A 25,449-nucleotide genomic window follows, 5' to 3' on the forward strand; every position below is an offset into this window, starting at 1 on the left:
AAATCATTATATAATAGGTTAATGTCCAAAATACATAAGATACTCATATGACTCGACTGCAAACAACAACCCAACAATTTGACTAAAAAATGGGCAGAAAATCTGAACAGACATTTCTCTAAGAAGACATACAAATGCTCAAGAAATACACGGAACCATCAGGGAAATACAAATCAAAACCATAATAAGACATCACACCTTACACCTTTTAGAATGGCTATCATCAAAAAGACAAGAGATAACAAGCATTAGTGAAGATGTGGAGAAAAGGGAATCCTTGTGCACTCTTGATAGGAATATAATTGGTATACTCATATGGAAAACAGTATGGAGGGTCTTTAAAAAATTAAAAATACAGCCACTGTATGGTCCCACAGTCCCATTTCTGGGTATATATCCGAAGGAAATGAAATACTATCTTGAAAAGATACCTGTATTCCCATGTTTATTGCAGCATTATTCATAATAGCTAATATATACAAACAATCTAAGTGTCCAATAAATAAATTGATAAAGAAGATGTGGGACACACACACACACACACACACACACACACACACACAATGGAATATTATTCAGCCATGAGAAAGAAGGAAGTTCTGCCATCTGCAACAACATGGATGGACCTTGAGGGCATTATGCTAAGAGAAGTCAGACTGAGAAAGACAATAGAAATATTGCATGGAATCACTTATGAAAAAAAAAAAAATCAAACTCCTATTAAAAGAGAACAGAAAAATGGTTGCCAGTTGCTGGAGGGTAGGGTTGGAGAAATAGGGAAAGGTTGGTAAAAGGATACAAAAGTAAAAGAAAATAATACAGTACAATAAAGAAGAGTCCTGAACTGGAAAATATATTAGGAAGCCCAAATTTTTGTATGGGATCTGCTACTAATTAATTCTGTAACTACAGTCAAGACTCTTAATTTCTCTACCAGTAAAATTAGGAAGTTGGCTAGATGGTACCTATATTTTTGAGCTCTAAAATTATATGATTATGAATAAACAAGACAATCACAAATTCCCCTTTTCAAAATATGCAGTATAGACCTAAATCTAGGATTAGTTGGTCACCAAAGGATGACTTTCAAGTTGAATAAAATACTCCCCGTATAACTATTCCATCTGTTTGATTAGTCAATATCTTGGAACTGAAGACTAAGCATGTATGTCCTGATAAGGGTGTATTGCTCTGGATCCAGAATTCCTGGGCTTGAATCCAGACCTATTATTTCTTAGCTTTATGACCTTGGGCTAGTCAATTTCCTTGCCTGTATAATGGAAATAATAATATCTAACATCATCAAGTTGTGAGATGGAATGGATTCACACATGAAAAACACTTAGAACAGTATTTGGCAAGGATAAGAGCTCAATAAATACTGGTAGTTTTTATTGCCTTTACTTTATATGCCTTCTGTTCCTTTCCCGGTTCGCTATTTAATAACATAAATCTTTGAAAATATAATATACTTCAAAATACTACATTAATATGTTATCTTTACAATCTCTTTAAAATGTAGATAGCAGGGGCACCTGGGTGGCTCAGTGGGTTAAAGCCTCTGCTTTCCTGGGATCTCTGCACTCTCTGCTCAGTGGGGAGCCTGCTTCCTCCTCTCTCTCTGCCTGCCTCTCTGCCTACTTGTGATCTGTCAAATAAATAAATAAAAATCTTAAAAAAAAATGTAGATAGCAAAAGAAAGGAAAAAGCCCTAGCCTGATTACTAGTTTATTTTATCTATTTATTTATTTATTATTGTTATGTTAGTCACCATATAGTACATCATTTTATCACTTTAGCACTTTTTATCTCTAATCAAAAGGCTTTTCCTTCAAAACTAAAGAGGTTTCCAGCTTTTGTGGCTTAGGTCATTGAGAATAAGCATCAGGCTATTCTCAGCTTCCCAAATGTTCCATGTAATCCTCACAAGAAACTTGAGAGGTGAATATCATTCCTATTTTACATATGAGAAAGACCCTAGCAAATAGAAATGGCAAACCCAGGACTGACTTTTGTCTGTCTGTTGTTCTTTCTTTCTCTCCTTTTTCTTTCTTCCCTTCTCTCTCTTTCTTTCTTTTGCAAAGCCAGGATTTTTAACCCAAATTTCAAATGTTTTACTTTTTCCACAATAATAACTAGTAAGAGTGGAAGGAAGGAAGGAGTTAAAAATAGGAAAAAAGGAAGGAAACAAGGACTTCCAAGGAGCTCTGAAATCATGCCCCCTCTACTCTCCTTGAATTCTTATAAGACTGATGCAGCATTCATCACCCCTGCAACAGTCTTCCTATCTGCCCTTATTCAGTCATTAGAGAAGTCAAGCTGTATCCTACAGGGGAGTGTAGGAGGTAAGTCTTTGGGCAGCTGGTGGATTCTATTCTGTACATTGTAACCTAAAGTACATTTTCATAGAATATCTGGAATTTCTGAAAAGTTCTTGCCATCTCTGATGTCCTGGAAAATCTATTTCAAATAATCTCCTAAATTGCTTTATATATGGAGAATGTAGACTGGTATTTGCAAACAGAAAGACAAAGCATACAAACAGGCAAACCTCTCTGTGCACTTTAGTATCCTGTTACCTAGCTTATTCAAGTTAAACATCAAATAGCAATTAAAAATAAAAGGGTAAATAGTAAAGAATTATGTGTAACAGGTCAAAATCTGAAAAGCCATCCCTGAAGTTAAAACTCTCCTTCCTAAATAGGCAAGAATGATTGGCATCTGGTGATAATAACTGAATTCACCCTATCTCCATCACTGTTACATTCCTGTGGAGTATAGATTTTTGTCATTTTGGGCACATGAAGATACTACTCCCTTTGTCACCCCTTTGGAGGGGTCACATTATCTCTATTCTTTCAGAATCTAAGCCAGTCAGTCTCAGAGCCCATGCATGGGAGGGAATGGAAAGGGGATGCCAGAAAGCTTAGAAATGCCATGGACGCTATTCTTGCAACTCATTTATAGTAATTTATTAGGAGTTCACAATTAAAGGCTTCTTTTGACACATTCAACGCAGCTTCTGGAGGACAGGCACAGACATATGTACAAAAGTCAAAACCAAAAATTCATTCTGGCAGTTTTATTCATGTATTAATTCTCAGTAGCCTAGTCTGACATGACATCCCACATTTGAAGGGCTTTTTAGCTCAGAAAACCCTGGATAACTGACCAACTGGCTTCAGCCTTCTTCTCTTTATATGACAGGAATGGATTTCTCTGAAGCACTTGGCCTCTGACTAGAGCAGGAGAGTCACAAGTCCCAGCTGAACTTGGTAACTTTTCAACCTGGCCACAGCCTAGTCTTGGATTATCCTCTTGCTTTTGTGAAAAACCACCTGAGGTGAGAGCCCCAGTGGATCATGCACAGGAACAAAGTGAGCCAAGCCAAGGCATCAAAGCCTAAAAGGTTGTTCATTTCTAGCTTTTCAAGAAATGGGCCTCTTTTATGAATGGAACTCCTTTATGAATGGGCTTCCAGATTCAACACTGACCAGTGTTGGTATCGTTTTACTAAAAGTGTCTTTCCCCATAAGGAAGGCTACCTGTCCCCTCATGCTTAATTCAAAATCCCTCCTCAAAGTTGCTCCTGTTTGGGGTGAAGACAAATTTAGAAGACTGCTTCTGGCTGATCAACTCTTAAAATCTATGCATGATCTACTTGTTAGAGGCAATGGAGAGAGTAGATGCTATAGGCCAGTCCAGCTGGCTTTGTATCCTGGCTCTTCCACTTCTCAGTAGACAGCTATGGGCGAGTTATTTAAATTCTTTGTGCCTGTTTCCTCATCTTCAAAAGATAGGATAATACTGCTCACCGTATGAGGTTACAGTCATAGGGAAATGAGTTAATTAGGTTAAGTGTATAGAACAGAACAAGTAAGCGCCAGAACTGATCACTGTTAGCTAATACGCTCATTTAGAAGTCTGAGAAGGTAGTACCCTTTCTAAAGTGGTAGTTGGACATTCTTATACTCAATCCGATCCTGAAAGAATGAAATGAGAAAAAGGTAAAACAGCAATAAAAGGGGAGTTTTGGTTTTTGGATGCTGTGAGGAATGTCCTGGAGATGTGAGCCATGGGAAAGGCTGTAATGGTGTCTTGAGGAGTAGGTTCTGACTTCCAGAAGCTAAGGCAGGAATGGCAGGGCTGTACTATAAATCTTTGGTATCTAAGAAGCAATGATATTGGTGACTTTAAAAGGTGAAGGCAGGGTGCCTGGGTGGCTCAGTGGGTTAAAGCCTCTGCTTTCGCCTCCCAGGGTCCTGGGATCCTCAGGCTCTCTGCTCAGCGGGGAGCCTGCTTCCCCTTCTCTCTCTGCCTGCCTCTCTCTCTGCCTACTTGTGATCTCTGTATGTCAAATAAATAAATAAAATCTTAAAAAAAAAAACAAAACTTTTTTTTTAAAAAAAGGTGAAGGCAATGTAGATAAACAAAGAGAGACACCTAACTATATTTGCTTGAACTATAGTTTTTCCTACAGTTAACTGTGGCAGAACAGGATTAAACTACAATTTCCACTGAAACAGAAACTGTTGTCTTGGTGCTCACAATGAGCTCTCAGTAAAGGTGTTGTTCAGTGGATTAGTAAGTGATGAATAAACCGCCCGAAGTCCATGCTGAACTTACTTGCTCCATAAAGCTAACTTGACTAAATCCAAAGACAGCCTTTAGACAGAAATTTGGGGATGCAGCTACTCCTATTGTTCCTTTCCCACTTGTCGATTCAAGGTCGACAAAGGGGGGGGAGGGGACAGCTTAAAAAATGTTTAATATGGAAAAAATCACAACTATGTCTTATTTCCATTAAGGATGCTGCATACTTTCCTTGGGATCAACTAAAGGGATTCCTTAGTGTTAAACAGATATGTTTACAAGTTTTCTTCAGCAAGTTCTCTTTGTTCAAAATATTCTTTTTCTCAGGTGCCTGCGTGGCTCAGTCAGTTAAACATCTGTCTTCTGCACAGGTCATGATCCTAAGGTCCTGGGATCATGCCCCACATCAGGCTCTTTGCTCAGTGGGGAGAGCCTGTTTCTCCCTCGTCCTCTCTTCCTCCCCTCTGCTTGTGCTCTATTTCAAGTAAATTAAATAAAAAAAATATGTATTTTTTCTGAATTAGGTGATAATCAATTAAGAAAAAATCATTAACATTTTTATTAATGTAGGTAGGAAGAAAAAAAGTGTGTGTGGCAAATAAATATGAATTTTAAAAATGATGTCATAAAATAGCATATTTAAATACGAATAAAGTAACAATTGATGAAACAGTATTACTCCTTTTATAAAATAATAACCAGTTGGCCTTTTTTTGATCATAGTGCCTAAGCATTAGATCAGGGATCAGCAAACTTTTTCTGTAGAAGAACAGACTGAATATTTGAGGCTTTGCAGGCTAAGAGGACAAATTGAGTATAATAACTAAGTACTTACATAGCAAGTAGAAAACAAATTTCCAGTTTTTATTGATGAAATTTAAACTATAATATTGAGTACAACTTTTTATAATACAAGTCTATTCATGAATGGATTTTTTTTCCAGTACATTTTACTTAACTGAAGTTCAATTCTAGAGTTCCCTATCATCCAATTAATTACAAATGCCTTTTAGTAAAAATCATTTCTAGGTACTAGAACCATACATAAACAGGCTGTTGGCTAGATTTATTTCTGCTGGCTATAGATTGCCAATCTTTGGGTTAGATTCATTGAAGAAGACCAAGCAGAGCATGCCCATAAAAGAGCAAAAAATAGTTAACCAGTTAACAGCCCTTGGTCACTGTTTTCCATGAATTGTTATTAGGTCTTGATACTGATATAGTATACTAGTGTTCAAACCAAATAATAGGAATTCCTTAACATAAACTTGGAAAATTTTAATAGTGATTAAGAATAATGTGAAAATGAGAATAAGTACCCTAATATAAAAGGAACCCAGCACAGAGCAGTGTGAGTTAAAAACAGCACAGGAGGAGGAGGAAAAGGGCTTTCTGAATGGGTAAGATAGAGGGGATTCCCTTTGCGTCACTGGTAACGAGTATAGCCTGTTCCATAACAAGGAGTGACTAGAAATTTAAATCAGATTGTACCCAGAATTGTATATATCTGTGTTCAAATTAATTGTCAGTAAAATGGAAATAGTTTTTACTCTAGAATATACAGTGGCTTCAGTTCTGACCTACAATTTCCTTCACCATCTTTATATAGTTCGAAGAAACAGCCTAAATATATGTATGTGGTATCTTGGCCCATTACATGTTGGGGCCCAGTGGAGTCAAGATTCTGAGTTTCAAAGTTAGGAAAAAAGGATAAGCAGCTATGATCATACTCCCACATCTTCTTCTCCAATCAAATGCTCTATTAACATGACTTAAGTCTGTCTCTCACATATAGGAATTCACTAAATAAAATTCTTTGGCCTGGGATAGTAATTCATTCATTTAAAAGCCTTTATTAGTTATTGTGAGAATTCAACCCCTTTTTCTTATTTTTAATGTCCTTATGTAAAATCATTCTTTTCAAGGAAAGGACTCTGGTAAAGAACTCAGATTCTAGCTAGAGTCAAGCTACTAAGTTTGAATGTCAATGCTACACTATGTGACCTGGGGCAAGTTACTTTTTTTTTTTACAACAGTTTGCTCAGCTGTAACAAAGGAATAATTGTTCCTACCTCATCAGATTTTTGTGAACATAAAGTGAGTTACTTAGTATTCTGCCTGGTAGATGCTATATGCTCAGTAAATACCAGCTATTTGTATGATTAGATATTATTACTCAATTTACCTATGATGTTTATTATAATGGCAATATCATTTCTGACATCAAATGAATCGACAGTTTATGAATTTATTGACATATTTTCTGTGCTAGGCATTACTGCAGGCACTGGATAGCATAAATAAAATAGATAAATATCTATAGTTTTTTAGGATTTTCATCCTGGTGGGAGGAGGGGAGAACAGAGAATAAAAAAAAAAAATGCAATCACTTTTCAGATGATGACAAATACTATGGAGAAAATTAACACATGAGTAAGTTAGGGACTATTGAGGGAGGAGAAACTGCAGTTTGACATAGGCTGGGGGATGGGAGAAGTCTTCCTGGATATGGTGCCTTTTTTCCTAAGGCAGTGAGAGACCTTGGGTATATTGCCAAACCCAGCAAATAAAAATGGAGGACAGCCACTTAAATTCCAATAAACATCCTGCATTTTATGTGGTAACCATGCCTGGAGATAAGGGATGAGTTTTCTTTTGGATAAAGAGCAAATGAGTTTCAGTGATAAGGAGGTATCATAGGGTGTAAAAGAGAGAAGGTCCCAGAGCTCTGGGGCCCCATTTTCACTGCTGTAGAGGCTGAGAGTAGGCTGTCTTATTCTGAGTATTTGAGGTTTTGAAATTTCTCTAGATTCCTTCCTGTGAGTGGGTGGGAAGTGGAACACGAAGAACTTTACGGAGTCCTTTTAACTCCTAATATTTGTTACTCAGGGTCACAAGAAGTAGACTGAAAGTGATCTTAAATGTCAAGTAATACAGTCCTCAGGAAACATGTTCAGAGTAGTTTTGAATGAGTTGCTCAATATTATGAAGACAGTACTTATCTAAACCTTAGTACTTATCTAAACCAATAGGTTTAGATGCTTGAAAGGTCAGTGAACTGCAAGAAAACATTCTCTGTGTGTGACCTACCTACCTACCTCTTTTCCTTCCTTCCTTCCATCCTGCCTTCCTCCCTCCCTTTCTTCTTTCCTTCCTTTTTTCCTTTCTGTTCCTTTCCTTTCTTCTTTTTTCTGTTAATTTTTACCCATGGTACAGTATAGTACAGTTTCTTCCAGAAGGATGATTTCAGCAGTGAGTATTGGTAGTTTCTACCATACATTATAATTCTTCTTCCAATGAGTCAATGCTGTTCTCTTACATGCAGTTAGGGGAAAGTTGGCTTCATCTCACTCAGTTCTGGAACTAGGGTGACAGCATTGATTATTGCATGAAATTGAAAGGTGGAGCCAGTTCACTTGAACATGAGAACAAGGGTTTTGTTCTGTTGGGTTTTGTTTTTTGTTTTTTGTCCACTTTTGAAAATTCGGTTTCTACAACAGCACCTAGTACATAGTAGATATCAGTAAATGTGAAAATGAATAATAGATGCAGGTTTTCAGTATTATGAGGCTTTCTTAAAGTCAAAAGTTTATTTTTGTTATATCACTTTGAAACAATGCTTATTTTTATGCTTCTGTCCCAAATAAGGTGTTAGAGATGTTTTCTTGCAGATGCTGGAAAAAAAAATGTCATAGTGGTTCAGAAAATTGGCCTTGCCTCCTATTTCATACTTCCTAGCCATGGGACTCTCAGTTCCTTTTTCTTTAAAATAGGGCAATACAACTAATATCATACTCATGTCTACTTTGTCATCAGATTTTGAAATATGTTGATACATAAAGTATTAAATCAGTTCCTGTCACATACATGGTACTGGAATGTTACCCATTAAGATTACACTAATCTTATATTATGCCTAACATGTCTTACATTATCCCCAATACATTTCCTTGTACATTGTGATCTATAATGATTGCTGGATGATTAAATAATGTTTATATATTAGAAAAAATTCAAACTAATATTTAGAGTTCCCTGAATATATTGCAAAAGAGTATAATGATTTTTAAAAAAATCACTGCTTGACTACTTTAGTAATTTACACTTTAGAGAGCAAGTAAGCTGAACAATTATAAGGATGAATAAGCCTCTGTCATCAACCTCTCGAGCTGGAAAGCGAACATATTTACATGGGAAGGAGGCAGTGCCTCCCTTTTCTAATCATGGGCCATGTCCACCTTGGCAAGTTCAGGGCCTTTGATGAGCTTTTGTTGTTAGGAATCCAAAGAAAATACCACTTAGAGAGAGGGGGAGGAGTAGCTTGTCAAGATGTAATGTTTGCACCACTTCCCCCTCTATCTATAACTACACACAAAGTATTATCACAGAGATAAGTGATTCCATCCTTAATCTACCACGACTTCGCTTTCTCTCCCCCATGCCAATAAATCCACTTTGGCCAAATTTACAGATTTTTTTTTTCCTAATGGTCATACCCAATGATTCCTTCTAGCCCTTTCCTTGATTCTCTGAATCCTTTCTGGCATGCTGTCCTTTCTGAAATGTACTATGTCCTTGGAATCTGAAACAACCCCCTACCGCTACCCCAAATGTCTCCTTTTCTAACTGCTGTTCTTTCTTTACTCACTTTCTGGTAGTGAATCCTCTTTCTTTGTTCCCCTGTATATGATTATGGTTCCTAGAGTCTGTATTTAGATCTCCTTCTCATAATTTCATTTCCCTCATATGTCTTACAGTATCATATATTAACAAGAGTAATAAGCTGAATAATGACCTCCAAAACCATCAGATCCTAATTTCTGGAACTTGGAGATGTCACCTTATTTGGAAAAAGGATCTTTGTGGGTATGATTAAGATAATGGTGTTGAAATGAGGAAATTATCCTAGATTATGCTGGATTATCCAGGTGGGTCCTAAATGCCATCACTGTGTCTTTGTTAGAAAGAGGAAGATGGAGATTTCTTAAAGATAGCAGAGAAAAAGATAACATGAGCTACACACTGGAATGATGAGGTCACAATACATATTGCAGCCATTAGAAGCTGGAGGAGGCAAGGGACAGATTCTCTCCTAGAGTCTCTGGAAGAAGCATGGCCTGCTGACACCATGACTTTGGCTCACTGGTACTGATTTTAGACCTGTAGCCTCCAGAACTGTGAGAGAATTAATTTCCATTGCTTTAAAACCCAATTTAAGAAGAAAAGAGAAAGGACCCAAATAAATAAAATCATGAATGAAAGAGGAGGGATCACAACCAACACGAAAGAAATACAAACAATTATAAGAACATATTATGAGCAACTATACGTCAGCAAATTTGACAATCTGGAAGAAATGGATGCATTCCTAGAGACATATAAACTACCAAAACCGAACCAGGATGAAATAGGAAACCTGACAGACACATAACCAGTAAGGAGATTGAAGCACTCATCAAAAATCTCCCAAGAAACAAGAGCCCAGGCTTCCCAGAGGAATTCTACCAAGCATTTAGAGAAGAATTAATTCCTATTCTCCTGAAACTGTTTCCAAAAATAGAAATAGAAGAAAAACTTTCAAACTCATTTTATGAGGCCAACATTACATTGATCCCCAAACCAAACAAAGACCCCATCAAAAAAGAGAATTACATACCAATATCCTTGATGAACACAGATGTGAAAATTCTCACCAAAATTCAAGTCCATAGGATCCAACACTATATTGAAAGGATTATTCACCACGACCTGGATTTACTCCAGGGCTGCAAGGTTGGTTCAACATCTGCAAACCAATCAATGTGATACAATACACTAATAAAAGAAAGAACAAGAACCATATGATCCTCTCAATAGATGCTGAAAAATCACTTGACAAGGTACAGCATCCTTTCTTGATCAAAAATCTTCAAAGTGTGGTACATAGAGAGTACATAGAGGGTCAATATCATCAAAGCCATCTATGAAAAACCCACCAGGAATATCATTCTCAATGGAGAAAATCTGCGAGCTTTTCTGTTAAGATCAGGAAGACGGCAGAGATGTCCATTTTCACGAGTGCTGTTCAACATAGTACTAGAAGTCCTAGCCTCAGCAATCAGACAACAAAAAGAAATTAAAGGCATCCAAATCAGCAAAGAAGTCAAACTATCACTCTTGCAGATGATTATGATACTTTATGTGGAAAACCCAAAAGACTCCACTCCAAACCTGCTAGAACTCATACAGAAATTTAGTAAAGTATCAGGATATAAAATCAATGGACAGAAATCAGTTGCATTTCTATACACCAATAACAAGACAAAAGAAAGAGAAATTAAGGAGTCAATCCCATTTACAACTGCACCCAAAACTATAAGATACCTAGGAATAAACCTAACCAAAGAGGCAAAGAATCTGTACTCAGAAAACTATAAAGTACTCATGAAAGAAACTGAGGAAGACACAAAGAAATGGAAAAATGTTCCATGCTCATGAATTGGAAGAATAAATATTGTGAAAACGTCCATGCTACCTGAAGCAATCTACACATTTAATGCAATCCCAATCAAAATCCCATCAATCTTTTTTCAAAGAAATGGAACAAATAATCCTAAAATTTATATAGAACCAGAAAAAACCTCAAATAGCCAGAGAAATTTTGAAAAAGCCAAAGTTGGTGGCATCACAATTCCCGACTTCAAGCTCTATTACAAAGTTGTCATCATCAAGACAGTATGGTACCAGCACAAAAACAGATATACTGATCATTGGAACAGAATAGAAAGCCCAGAAATAGACCCTCAACTCAATCAATGAGTCTTTGACAAAGCAGGAAAGAATGTCCAATGGAAAAAAGACAGCCTCTTCAACAAATGGTATTGAGAAAATTGGACAGCCACTTGCAGAAAAATGAAACTGGACCATTTGCTTACACCACACACAAAAATAGACTCAAAATCGATGAAAGACCTCAATGTGAGAAAAGAATCAATCAAAATCCTTGAGGAGAACACAGGCACAGCCACAGCAACTTCTTCCTAGCAACATCACCAAAGGCAAGGGAAGCAAGGGCAAAAATGAACAATTGGGACTAGATCAAGATCAAAAGTTTTTGCACAGCAAAGGAAACAGTTAACAAAACCAAAAGACAACTGACAGAATGGGAGAAGATATTTGCAAACGACATATCAGATAAAGGACTAGTGTCCAGGGCGCCTGGGTGGCTCAGTGGGTTAAGCCGCTGCCTTCGGCTCAGGTCATGATCTCAGGGTCCTGGGATCGAGTCCCGCATCGGGCTCTCTGCTCAGCAGGGAGCCTGCTTCCCTCTCTCTCTCTCTGCCTGCCTCTCCATCTACTTGTGATTTCTCTCTGTCAAATAAATAAATAAAATCTTAAAAAAAAAAAAAAAAAGGACTAGTGTCCAAAATCTATAAAGATTAGCAAACTCGACACCCAAAGAACAAATAATCCAATCAAGAAATGGGCAGAGGACATGAACAGACATTTCTGCAAAGAAGACATCCAGATGGCCAACAGACACATGAAAAAGTGCTCCATATCACCTGGCATCAGGGAAATACAAGTCAAAACCACAATAAGATACCACCTCACACCAGTCAGAATGGCTAAAATTAACAAGTCAGGAAACGACAGATGCTGGTGAGGATGCAGAGAAAGGGGAACCCTCCTACACTGTTGGTGGGAATGCAAGCTGGTGCAGCCATTCTGGAAAAGAGCATGGAGGTTCCTCAAAAAGTTGAAAATAGAGCTACCCTACAACCCAGCAATCGCACTACTGGGTATTTACCCTAAAGATATAAATGTAGTGATCCAAAGAGGCATGTGCACCCCAATGCATATAGCAGCAATGTCAATAACAGTCAAACTATCAAAAGAACCTAGATGTCCATGAACAGATGAATGGATAAAGAAGAGGTGGTACACACACACACACACACATACACACACACACACACACACACACACACACACACAATGGAATACTATGCAGCCATCAAAAGAGATGAAATCTTGCCATTTGCAACAACATGGATGGAACTAGAGGATATTATGCTGAGCAAAATAAGTGAATCATAGAAAGACAATTATCATATGATGATCTTGATATGAGGAAGTTGAGAGGCAAAGGAGGGAGCTTAGGGGGTAGGGAAGGAAAAATGAAACAAGATGGGATTGTCAGGGAGACAAAACATAAGAGGCTCTTAATCTTGCAAAACAAACTGAGGGTTGCCAGGGGGAGGGGGTGAGGGAGAAGGTGGTTGGGTTATGGACATAGGGAAGGTATGTGCTATGTTGAGTGCTGTGAAGTGTGTAAACCTGGTGATTCACAGACCGGTACCCCTGGGGCTAGTAATACATTATATGTTAATAAAAAATAAAAAAAATTTTAAAAAAAACAATTTACACAGCAGCCACAAAGAACTAACACAAATACGAAATCTAAAATTTATCTTTAATTGTTATCTCTTTTCTCAGTGCCAGACACACAAAGCCAAATACCTACTGGACATTGCACCAGACTTCCCATTTAACATGAGAACTAGCTGTTACTGAGTACTTATTTTATAAATATTATCTCATTTAATATTCACTTTAGTACTCACTACAATCCTATGTAGTACTTAATATCTTCACTTCAGAATGAGTGAGCTGAGTCATTAGAATTCAAGTAGCTTGCTCTAGGTTATAAAGATGTGAAGTGCTTACTAAGTATCTACCTAAAAGATACAAATGTAATGATCCAAAGGGACACCTGAACCCCAATTTTTATAGTAGCAATATCCACAATAGCCAAACTATGGAAAGAGCCCAGATGTCCATTGACAGATGAATGGATAAGGAAGATGTGGTATATATACAATGTAATATAACTCAGCCACCAAAAAAAAAAAAAAAAAAGTCTTACCATTTGCAATGACATAGGTGGAATTGAAGGGTATTATGCTAAGTGAAATAAGTCAATCAGAGAAAGACAATTATATGTTTTCACTCATATTTAAGTGGAATTTAAGAAACAAAACAGAGGATCTTAGGGGAAGGTTGGAAAAAATAAAATAAGACAAAATTAGAGAGGCAGACAAACCATAAGAAACTCTTAACTACTAGAAACAAACTGAGGGTTGCTGGAGGGGATAGGGGCTGCGGTAACTGGGTGATGGGCATTAAGGGGGGCATGTGATCTAATAAGCAGTGGGTATTATATACAACTGATTAATCACTGAACTCTACCTTTGAAACTTATAATACACCATGTGTTAACTGAATTCAAATTAAATTAAAAGAATGTTAAATGCTAGAGCTGGGATTTGGGGCCTAGTGTGATCTACCTTCAGAGCCAATCATTAATAATAGTACTTTGCTTCTTCAAATTACCTAATGTCTCAGGCTATTCAAAGCCTAGTCATGTCTAACCCAAGCAGCAGTGCCCAGGCCCTCTGAGGATAAATTACTTTAGTTGAATTCAAAGAATCTTTACAGGGCCCCAACTACTTGCTAGGTACTCAGGTATGTTGATCCTTTGCAGACATCACTACAGGCAATTTGCTGTTCTTGCTCAATTATCAAACTCTCTGAGGCTGGAACATTTCCAAATCTCATGTAATTTCAGAATTAAAGCATACATTAGAAGGAAAACCTGGGCCAGATATGAATTCCTATTGCTTCCTAATAGCCTCATGATTATTGACAAATTCTATTCACTGAGTACTATGGTCATGATGTTGCCATGGTCACTTTTACTGTGTTGCTACTGTGTTCCCCTGGGGAAAACTGGAAGAGCTGAAACTGAAAGCATCCCTTTCAACTTTTATAGAGTTTGTCTTTTCATACCGTGTTTAGCACATCTGGAGTCCCTGGACTCCTGGCTGTGTACCATTCCCCTGATTCTTCCCTTATCATTGGAATTAATAGTTGCACTATCTTAGTCATCTACTAGGAGCCAAGTAGTATATGCTATCCATTTAAACTTTCTTCAGTCCTTTAAGGAAATTATTGTTATTGCCATTTTATAGATGTGAAAACTGAGGCTTAGAGACTTAGAGGCACACTAATTTGTCCAAGCTCACGTAACTTGTTAGGGGCAAAGTCAAGTTAGGATTTAAATAATCACGCAACTAAAAATGTTGAACAAGATAAAAAAAATTCTTAACAATTTAAGTTGCTTCTTCAGGTTGTTTCAGCTGAAGGAGCAGAAGGGAGAAAAAGTGGTTCTTCATGGTTTGGGAGGAAGCCAACTCAAATTCCTTCTCCATACCTCAAGCAGTGAAATATTGTGATTTCTGCCTCTGAGATTGCTTCATGCTTGGGCACAGTGGACTTCAGTAATAATACTGGTATTATTTTTATTACATCTGTATAAGTATAAGTTACCAAGCACAAAAGAGCTCTTTCCATAAGAGTGAAAGGGGAGGACCTCTCCTTCATCCTCAGAATTCTATGTTGGGTTAATGCCTCTTTGCAGAAATGGATTTTCTGTGAAGTTAAAAAAACTAAATTTTCAAGGGACTCTTATTTGCACAGGGATAGGCTTTTGTAAAATTTGAAAAAGTAAAACATTTCAACCACAATCAGTTAGACTGCTATTTCTTTCCATATCAGATTTCTCTCCCTGTCATTTCATCCTGAGTATTGTCCACAGGCTGGCTGTGGACATTTTGGGTATCTGGCTAATGGGAAATTGAATTGAAGATCATTTGAGTTTGAGTTTAGTGAAATGTACTTATGTGGTTTGCATTCACTTCAGGTGTAGCTAAATTATTGTTACCTGTCCTTATGTAGCAATACTTTCATAAATACTCCCGCTACCCACTCATTTGAAGTCATGGAATGAAGATGCAGGGTTAGAAGTTGTAAAGCAAGATGAGCCTATGCTATAATACTAGAAATCTGTGGATGATGGAGAAGAAAAAAGGTTTGAGATGTTCAGAGCCAGAAGCTCATTTGTGGAAAGTTTTCAAACAATCCTACATATAAAATTGTAAGCAAATGTTTTGGTTTTCTTAGATGCCATGCTAACTCACAAGTTCTCTCCTATCAGGAAATATGTAATGAAACAATCAGAGTAAGCAACCTAAAAAAGGGTGGGGGAGACACTACAGGGTGTCAGGAAGGTAATTAACGAATATTTTTATGGATTTTGTGACGTTTTGTGGTATTTATCATCTTTTTAGATACACTTTTAAGTCTACTTTGTGGCGATTTCTTTTATTTAGTTAGCTAAATATTCACCTTGTATCTATTATTTCTTTGCATCCTTTTATTAAAGAGGGGCCCAATAATGTATAAGCTTTATATCTTTCAAATTTGGTATCCGCTTCCACCACTATAGCATTTAAAATTGCACTAAGTTGGGGCACCTGAGTGGGTTAGGCCTCTGCCTTTGGCTCAGGTCATGCTCTCAGGGACCTGAGACTGAGCTCTGCACTGGGCTCTCAGCTCACCAGGGAGCCTGCTTGGTCCTCTCTCTCTCTCTCTCTCTCTGCCTGCCTCTCTGCCTACTTGTGATCTCTGTATGTCAAATAAATAAATAAAATCTTAAAAAAGAAAAAATGCACTGGGGCACCCGGGTGGCTCAGTGGGTTAAAGCCTCTGCCTTCAGCTCAGGTCATGATCCCAGTGGGGTCCTGGGATTGAGCCCCACATTGGGCTCTCTGCTCAGCAGGAAGCCTGCTTCTCCCCCCCTACCCTGGCCTGCCTTTCTGTCTACTTGTGATCTCTGTATGTCAAATAAATAAATAAAATCTTTAAAAAAAAATGCACTAAATAGACCCTTCAGTTAATGGATGATGGTGGGAAGGAGGTGGAAGAATCCAGACCTGTGGGCTGCGAGGGGAATGGTTTTGGAACTGAATTGGCACATGGGCTCTCTGGCTCTGGTATGAGCATTCAGGTCCCACATGCTGGCCTCCATGCCCAACTTACACAACTTTTTTTTTTTTCCTTCCCTCAGCAAGGCCAGTTTAATGCAGTCTAGTGAAAAACCAGCTATTATCACTGTAGAGAAGTGAAGCTTCTCCCAAGTTCACACATCTCCTCCTCCTCCTCCTACGGGCCCTATAATGTCAGAGTTAGAGATACATTCTTCCAGGTTTGGAGAGCATTCCAATCCTCAAGAATGCAATTATTAAAAGCAAACAGTCTTATAAATAATTTCAACATAAATCAGTATTAAATATCCCTTACTCCTGAGCCTTAAGAGATGAGGATGATGACCTAATAGTTTCTGAACATCTACTATGTATCAGGCCATATGTCATGTACTATACCACACACGGTCCCAGTCCACCCTCCAAAAGAGGAAGAAACTGATGCTCAGAGGGATCATATAGCTCTTGGATGAACAAGACTTCACAGAGATTAGGGGACAAAAAGTTAAATGACAATTAGGAGTTTAGGGCTTTAACAATTGCATGTGTTTCACACATGCTGCCTTGGGCTAGCCCTGCTCTTTACTGTTTTCCCAAACTCTAGTAAAATGCTGATTACTACTTCTAATCACACAGAAAAGGGTAGAATTCACTCTATACTGTGTAGGGTATAAAAAAGTAACCCTGACAAAGTATTTGGCCCAGCAAAAGTAACATAATTGGGATTAAAAACTGGATGACACCTGGATTTCAACAAAAACCAATTACTAAGATGGGAAAAGGTTTTCAAGACGAGAACCAGACAGTTAAACATTAGCTTTCAATGGTTTGAAGTGTTTAGTTTTGAAATGGTGTGGTTTGGAAGCTCTCCAGCAGAAAAACTATTTTCTTTTAAAAGGAGAGCTCTCTGCAATATTTTCTTTGCTGAAATAATGTGATTCTTAATGACGTCTTATATGACCCAAACTTTAAATGGACCTATTATTTTAGTTGACCTCATTCTTACTGGGTTTTTACAGGTCAACAATGAACTATCAACAGCTTCCTGATAATTAATCTTACTTACCCAAAGAACTGTTAGCCTGTTAATCTTATCTGTGCTATGAGGAAGCTTTTATATGTACCAGACTTCCTTAGTGAATAATAAAAACCAAACTGAAATTCTGCAGAAAGGTTCAAGCTTGTGAAGTTTGAGAATGAAGAAACGGATTGAAAATCATGATGCTACCCTGTCTTCAGCTCCTTACTTGCTGAAATTCTGTGGTACATCTAGCACAGGGATGACTTTACAGTAGAGTCAGCAGCACAACTAGTTGGGTCAGGAGTGGCTCTCTGGATGGCTTTATTAAAATGTATGGACATTCAGCATATACGGATAAGGTACCTGGATGGTCTGGTTTGAGAAGCAATGGGGAAGGCATCTCAAGTACTTCAACTAGAATAGCTCCCATTAAAGTTAATTTTTTACAATCAGAGACTCATTCCTATGACTCTCTAGATCTTTAAGAATTTACTATTAAAATACAATTACGGTCTTTGGTTGTCATCTACCACAAAGCAAGAAAGACATCTGACAAAAGGAGGGGAGAAAGATGTACTTTTATAACTGAGGCAAAGGATCCCAGGAAGAAAGGTAATGAAATAGTAAACTGGCTTTCTTCAAACGGCAGAGAGGGAGTAGGAAGTAAATGCTGGTCTCATTTAGCAATTTGTAAATGAGTTGTTTATATGTATGGGTTTAAAAATGCTCATACATTGGGGGTGTGTACATACGTGTTTGTAAAATAAAAAGCATTATTTGATTCAGCCTTTTGTCAGCACAGTATGAAGTTCCCCACATAAGGGTATGATCTGCTAATTGCCCATGACATGCACCCTTTCTTTTCAAGGCAAGTTTCTGAGTTTCAATTATTTAATATAAATCTATTTTTCTTTTTTTTTTTTTATAAATCTATTTTTCATCAGGTTAAAAACTTATCCCATATAGCAGTTTAAATCTGAGATGCTCAAGTAGATGCGGACAGTGATATTCATTAAGATGACCTTCTGGAAGAGAGGTCATTATATCCTATTTTAGACAAAATAAAATATAAACATGACACTTTACCCAAGACACCACACATTTTTATTACTCACTGGTGATAATGTAAGTTTTGAAAGGTTAGGTGTATGGTGCTGACTTGAGTACATTAAACCAAACAGAGATCAAACTGTATTGAGAAAAAGTTCAGCAAAGCTAGAATTGTTACTTCAGAAGACCAAGGAACATTCCCTCTTAGAAGGAATGAAGACTGAATAGAGTTTACTATTCCCTCCCCTGCATACTTTTTAAAAAAATAAATATTGTTAATTTGCTTATAATCTCTGCTATAGATATATCAATGACCCCAAAGGAAACAGACAAAAGGTGAGAGAAAGAACTACTGGTGACCGTCAGGTTACATTCTGATTCTTCTTATATGTACACTTCAAAAAATTGCTCCTTATCTGCAATTTTCCTATATTAATGGTACAATCTTTTTATATGTTTACTCTGCCTAAGTTGTAAATAATTTTTTAAAGAATAGGGTACAAAGATAGGAATGTAATATTTAAAATGAAATGAAATATATCACAGAACTTTGTCTCTTCTATCTTTATGTGCTTTCTAAGGCAACCTCTTCATCTCCACGTATCTGAAGACATCTTTATGTTAATGAATCCCCTCTTCTTTCTGTCTCCACTGTTATCACCATGGCTTCTCTGACCAGTACCCAGAGTGGTAAGTCCACTTTACATTATAATTCTATATATATTATATTATATATATAAAATATATATATTATAATTCTATTATTTGTATTATAATTGTATTGTATTGTATTGTAATTGTAACTGTATTGTAATTCTATTACATTATAATTCTATACAAGCGTATCTGGTGGATATGCATAACAAGTGTGAAGAAAATCATGAAATGATATGATGGCCTCTAATATTCTCTATTGTATATCATTCTATTTCACTAAAATCATTGTGTGACCCTAACGGGTTGTGACAAACAAGACTGAAAACAGTAGTCTAAGCCAGCTTCATCAATTGCCCAGATATATGCAGTTGCCTATTAAGTGGTTTCTCTTTTTTCCATTTTTTTCTCTTTGATTCCCTATTCCAAACAGAGCAAGAAATAAATCGAATCAAATAAATCAAAATAACAATCAAACAAATCAAAATACATCAAAAAATAAATCAAATCCTGGTACTATCCTGCTCAAAACCTTCAGTAACTTCTTGCACTTAATAATAAAAGCCAAACACCTCACCATGACCTTCATGATCTAGCCCTTTACTTCCTCTACAGACTAATCTTATGTCCTGTCTCCCTTCTTCGATATGCCCTGGCTCCATAGAACTTGTTACGATCCCACTAGGACACGAGATTCTTGCCTGCTGGATACAACCTCTTTCCTCTGCCAGGAACCTTCTTTTGCCAACTTCTCATGCCTAGTTATTGCTTATGCTTCAGTTTTTTGCTTTATTTTCTCTACAGAGAAGCCTTTCTTGACAACCTAGTTGAGGTAAGTCTTTCCCTATTGCTATCTATTTCAGCCTATTGTTTGAATATTTACCACCTTTGGAGAAATATGGAAAAAATCTGGCAGCTAGAAAACTTTAACCAAGTAACAGGCAGGATGGGGAAGTGGAAGACCCAGAGCAGGAAACTGCATGGTTTTAGGGACTAGGTTGTATCTATCTTAAAATCAAGATCTTAGACTTTGGAAGCACGGCTTTGTGAAGCACCTTGCCTGTAATTGCTGCCCTTCAATTTTTTATTATTGAATCACATTGATTTTTAAAATGCTACATGTCACTATTTCACTAAGAAGAATGAAGAAAAAGAAGGCCATGATTACATGTAGGCCAACAAATTTTAAGAGGGATTATCTGGTGACAGAGGCAAAGCAATAGACCCTACCAAAAGGCAATGCTTAGGTGCAAGGGTCAGAGGCTGCCCATAGGGTCAGCTCCTGTCAGGTGAGGGTTCTCTTTAAGATCTCTTCTTGGGAAGCCGGGGTGGCTCAGTTGGTTAAGCATTTGCCTTTGGCTCAGGTCATGATCCCAGAGTCCTGGAAGGGTCCTGGGATGGAGTCCTACATTGAGCTCCTTGCTTTGCAGGAGCCTGCTTCTCCCTCTACCTGCTGTTTTCCCTGCCTTTACTCTCTCTCTCTCTGATATAATAAATAAACAAAACCTTAAAAAACAAAAAAAAAAAAAAAAAAAAACCTCTTTCTCTCTTCTTCTGCCCCCCACCACCATGCACTCTCTTTAAGTAAATCTTAAAAAAACAAAATCTCTTCTTAAAGAGTTTAATGTTTTAATAAGGAAGATATATCCATCTGTGAACCTTAAATTTTTGAACTCTGAAGATTCTTCCTGTTATGGAGATCATGAATAACTTGCCAATTTTGTACTCTATTAACTTGCCAGCTTGCCAGGGTAGTCCGTTTGAAGGGACTCTGTCCTAGGGACTAAAAGCCCCTATTGTCTATTCCAACAGTTCCAGATCTATAAGCAGATATTTGTAAATGGTGTTATCCTTCACCAGCAGCTGTTTGGGAGGATGGGGATGCAGGATACACTTGCTTTTGAGTTCAGGTGGTACTTGGAATCAGCTAAATTTGACTGAGCCTCAAAGTGATGCCCTGAAAGAGGATTCCCTGAAGCCTAATACTAGGAGTATCTTATGAACCCTCATGGGCCTGATGCTTAGGAGAAGCGCCACCTAGTTTCTGGACCTTCCCTCTGCTACCACCAGCTTCCATTTCTAAGCATTAGGCTCCACTCCAGATCTTGCAGAACAGTTACAAAGCATTTCAAGCGTGCTTTAGGATATATTTATATATATTTTCTCATTTAATATTGCCCAGCCTACTGCTCTCTCAGCCTGGCCATGTATAACAATCTTGTGTCTATTCCTTTTCACCTCAGCATCAGAGGACAATCTCTCCAAAGTTATGACATGAATGTACATGTTCTGTGTTATGAAACATGTCTTTCTAATCCCCTATAATTCCTCAACAAAGATTTGTGATAATATTTTACTCATCCCCACAAAGCCTCCTAGGCTCAACGTTGAAGAAAATTTATTTACTATGGCTGCTTTTAAAGAGACTAATTGTAAGTTCTCATAGAAACATTCTATGTCAAGAACTAGGGAAAAAATATCCATCCCCAGGGTTCCTGCATCCAACCCTCAACCACATGATTTAATAACTTTATCTTAGAATAATGTACTCAGTTGTTTGCATGTTAGCCTTTGATTTTCCCAAGAAATGAATAAGAGAGATGTGGCATTAACTAAGGTGACCTTGCCATAAGGTTAAAGGAACATGACAACTGATCTCCAGAGCTTCTGGACCTTTGGAACAAATTCAGTTTCTTCCTGGGTAAGGTTTCTTTGAATTATAATTTATTGAACACAAAATGAACTAGCTATTTTGGGGCTAGGAGTTAACTACCTAAATCTTGATTGAAAATAGTAAGGAAAGAAAAAAGAAAGTAGTTTGTGAAGTTGTGTAAGAACGGCCTATTCTTGTTTACTTTCTTCTTTTTTGTTGTTGTTTAAAGTAATATTCTTGAACAATGTAATAGATAAGAACTATATAAAACCTCTGGGTGTTCAACAGCTTTTATGGAATTGTGAGGATGATCCACTGACAGTGAGAGCAATAACAAGAAAACAGACTTCAACTGGCAAGAAACAGCAGATCCCTGCCTGCAGGGAATGACCAAGTCAGAAATCTGACTCCTTCATGTGTTTGGATAATGTAATCTAACACAGATGCAAACCCAATTTATGCTATAATGATATTACATTTGAAATGCTCTACTTAGTTGTAATCAAAATCCAATTTCCTAGTGCAATTAAATATAGTAAAATATATTGTAGGCATTTATTAGCCAAAATTAATTAAAAAAGAAAGACACAAAAAATAAAGTAGAATCAGCCCCAAACGAAAGCAAGCTGGACTAAAGCCAAAAATGAAAGACACTCTACAGATAGGTAAGAAGTCAAGGCAAGAGACTTAAAACTATTTAAGACCACAATGTTCTTCAGTGAGACATCACAATTGTCCACAGATCTTAGGAGATTAACCTACATTGCAATTTTATGAAACTGGTTATTTATAGTCAATGCTTTCCACTAAGTGTGCAAAAGCCTTTAATTTTAAATGACAGAGTATGGTGATATCTCTGTGGGTTTGTGATTTTGGATTAAATCCCCTGTATTTCGTTTCTATTATAACTTAACAATGACCAATATGAAACATCACTGTCAGAGAAAAACAAACTAAAGGAGGAATCCAAATCCTCCACAGTAGATGTATGACCACCATACATCTTAGATTTCTGAAGAACTAAGCAGATATAAAATATAGTCATTTTGTCCTCATATTAGTATTATTAATATTAGTATTTATTAGCATACTAGTATTTTTGATTTAGGACATATAGTCATAATACTTAAATGTTCTAAGAATAAGAACATAAGTTTTAATCAAAACACTCATTTAATCAAAACTTATTCAGTAGTGTAGAATTTAAGGAGGTATTTGGCTGGCTCAGTCAATACAGCATGTGACTCTTAATCTCAGGTTCATGAATTGAAGCCCCACATTGCGTGTGGAGTCTACTTAAAAAAAATAAAAAAAGAGAGGGAGAGAGAAGAACTTAAGTTGTAACATAACATCCTCATAAAAGTAAATGGCATATTTATAATTTCATATCACATGTATGAAGGCACAATTTGAAACCTAAAACTGATTAGTCTTCATATCCCACCTGATTAAAAAAACAGAACAGTGGTGGAAGCTTCTGAAGTATTCCCAGAAGTGCTGAAAAACAAAAGAGAGAAATAAGTAAATCCCAAATAAAATCCCATTAATCATATGTAAATGGGGCTTCAGGAAAAAGAGTCATTAAATGAACATAAAATCAGAAACTTAGTTTCATAATAACACTGAGGATTTATTCGAACTTTAAAGCTGACCATATTTCAACTGAAAACATCCTCCTAAATAGAGGTTTTTTTTTTACTACAGACACACAGAACATATTAAGCTACTTAATTTAGATTATTTGCCAGTTGATTTTCTGGTGCCAGTGATCAAACTAAGGATTTACAAAAAGTAGCTTAATTGTGGCTGATAGCACTAGTCTGATTCAATAGCCATGCATCTGTGTTAAGGAATGAGAAATGAGAAAGGATGAGTAAATGAATAAATATCTGGGAAAAAATTTAGGTGAAAGATATATACATATGTCCACACATACCTTCACCTCCCAGCACAGCTAGGTTCAAACACCACCTCCTGCCCCACTCCCCGACTCTTTTAACTCAGAGAAATAGGGACAGTGCACTACATCAGGGCTGAGGGTTGCTAGAGGCTTGGACTACCCAAGTTTGAATACAGCATAAAGTACAGTGTGTAAAGCCTCTAGTTAATTTGATCAACACAGGCATTCAAAAGCGATAATGCAAGTTTCAGAGTAAATGTTTTGATCAAATTGGTCTTTAATTAAGTTTAGAAGACAACTGAGATTTCCATTTTGCCCTATTTAAAAACAAAAACTTTAACCAGACATCTGGCTGTTTAATATCACATAGATAGATCAATTAAATAATTAGTTTGTTTTTCAATTTTTTAATCCAAATGTTTGCTATATTTAGACAAAGAGCAGATTAAGAATTAGTCATGATAACTCAATTTCTTTGATTTATGAAAAAAATGTGATTCAAAGTAATGACCTACCCAATATGCAAAGGGTAATTACTTTGGAGTCAGAAATATTTTCAAGTCATCTGTCTGTGTGGTCTAGAGTTGTAATGTACAAAACAGAATACAGTGCATGTAATACATAAATCTAATATTTTAACAAATTTTAAAGTAAAACAGAAGTTATTCTTAATGTTATCTTCTGATGATTATTGATTTTATTTTTCAAATAATAAATTTAAAATATGGATATACTACTCGAAGTATGAAATGGACTCACCTTGCAGGTATTTCCAGTGCTCAGCAGTGTATAATGTGCCTGTGTCACTTCCGAGTATTGTGACTTGCTCAATGAGTCCTGTAACAAACAGAAGGACATTGATGATGTTCAAAGGCATGTAAGGAGAAGAGCGGACAACCAGACAAGTCACAGGTACTTGCATAAAGCATTTATTTTTTAACACACAGCAAAGCCATGCATTTTTGATCAGTATGAGGAAGCTAACTACTATTTATATAGAATTCATGTTAAGTAGATGGGCGTGGGAAGTGGTGACTAAATTAATACTGTGAAGAAAAAAATAAATGTTTTCAGAATTTTAATGGAAACCAGGGATGGTATGAGGGCAAATACTCTCAGCCACAATACAGTATTTTTTTCTCTCTTAATATTCTATCCTGGCTTTCTGCTAAGAAAAATTAAGAATGTCACTTGCTTTATGCTAAACATTCACTGCATTGAGTAATTGTACATTTCAAAACCTGGAGGGCAGTTTTTCTATTGCCCTTTAGAGATACCTTACTTATCTCAACTGTGGCTACTTAATCATGTGTTAGTCCAAATTCCGTTTTAATTTCCAGCACCCCTGCTGTAGTTGTGGCTTACTACAAACCAATCTTCTTGAGTCAGAAGCTTCCAGGCTTCAAATATCAATAAGTTTGATAGCTCTTTTTTCCCCCTATACTTTCTCAAACAAGGCTCAGTTCACAGCATCCTGAAGCTTTTCTTTTCATTAGGAAATTAAACTTGAATCTCTTTTATCCCACATGCTGGAATAAGGCATCTCCCCACCTCCTACAGAAACTCTGTGGCTAGTTTCCTCACTCGTATTTTACTTCAGGAACCTAGGATTTTCAAGTAAGTGTTCTATTTCAGAGTCCAGTTTGTACCATTTTTAAAAAACTGTCTTTTTAAAAATGTTCTTCATTCTGGTAGCTTTAACAAAATATTT

General features: G+C 36.9%; 1 protein-coding gene across 1 annotated transcript in view; it reads right to left on the reverse strand.

Moving 5' to 3' along the window:
* The window catches only part of LOC131834582 (uncharacterized), a 59,770-nt gene that overhangs the window by 27,490 nt on the left and 6,831 nt on the right, over positions 1 to 25,449 (reverse strand). The window contains exons 3-4 of the mRNA XM_059179276.1: positions 24,498 to 24,575; positions 23,283 to 23,335 (exon numbers count right to left, since the gene is read on the reverse strand). Of these exons, the coding sequence (XP_059035259.1) occupies positions 23,283 to 23,335; positions 24,498 to 24,575 (131 nt within the window). The remainder of the gene's footprint in view (positions 1 to 23,282; positions 23,336 to 24,497; positions 24,576 to 25,449) is intronic.

Source organism: Mustela lutreola, chromosome 6 (assembly GCF_030435805.1).
Source record: "Mustela lutreola isolate mMusLut2 chromosome 6, mMusLut2.pri, whole genome shotgun sequence".
Lineage (NCBI taxonomy): Eukaryota > Metazoa > Chordata > Mammalia > Carnivora > Mustelidae > Mustela > Mustela lutreola.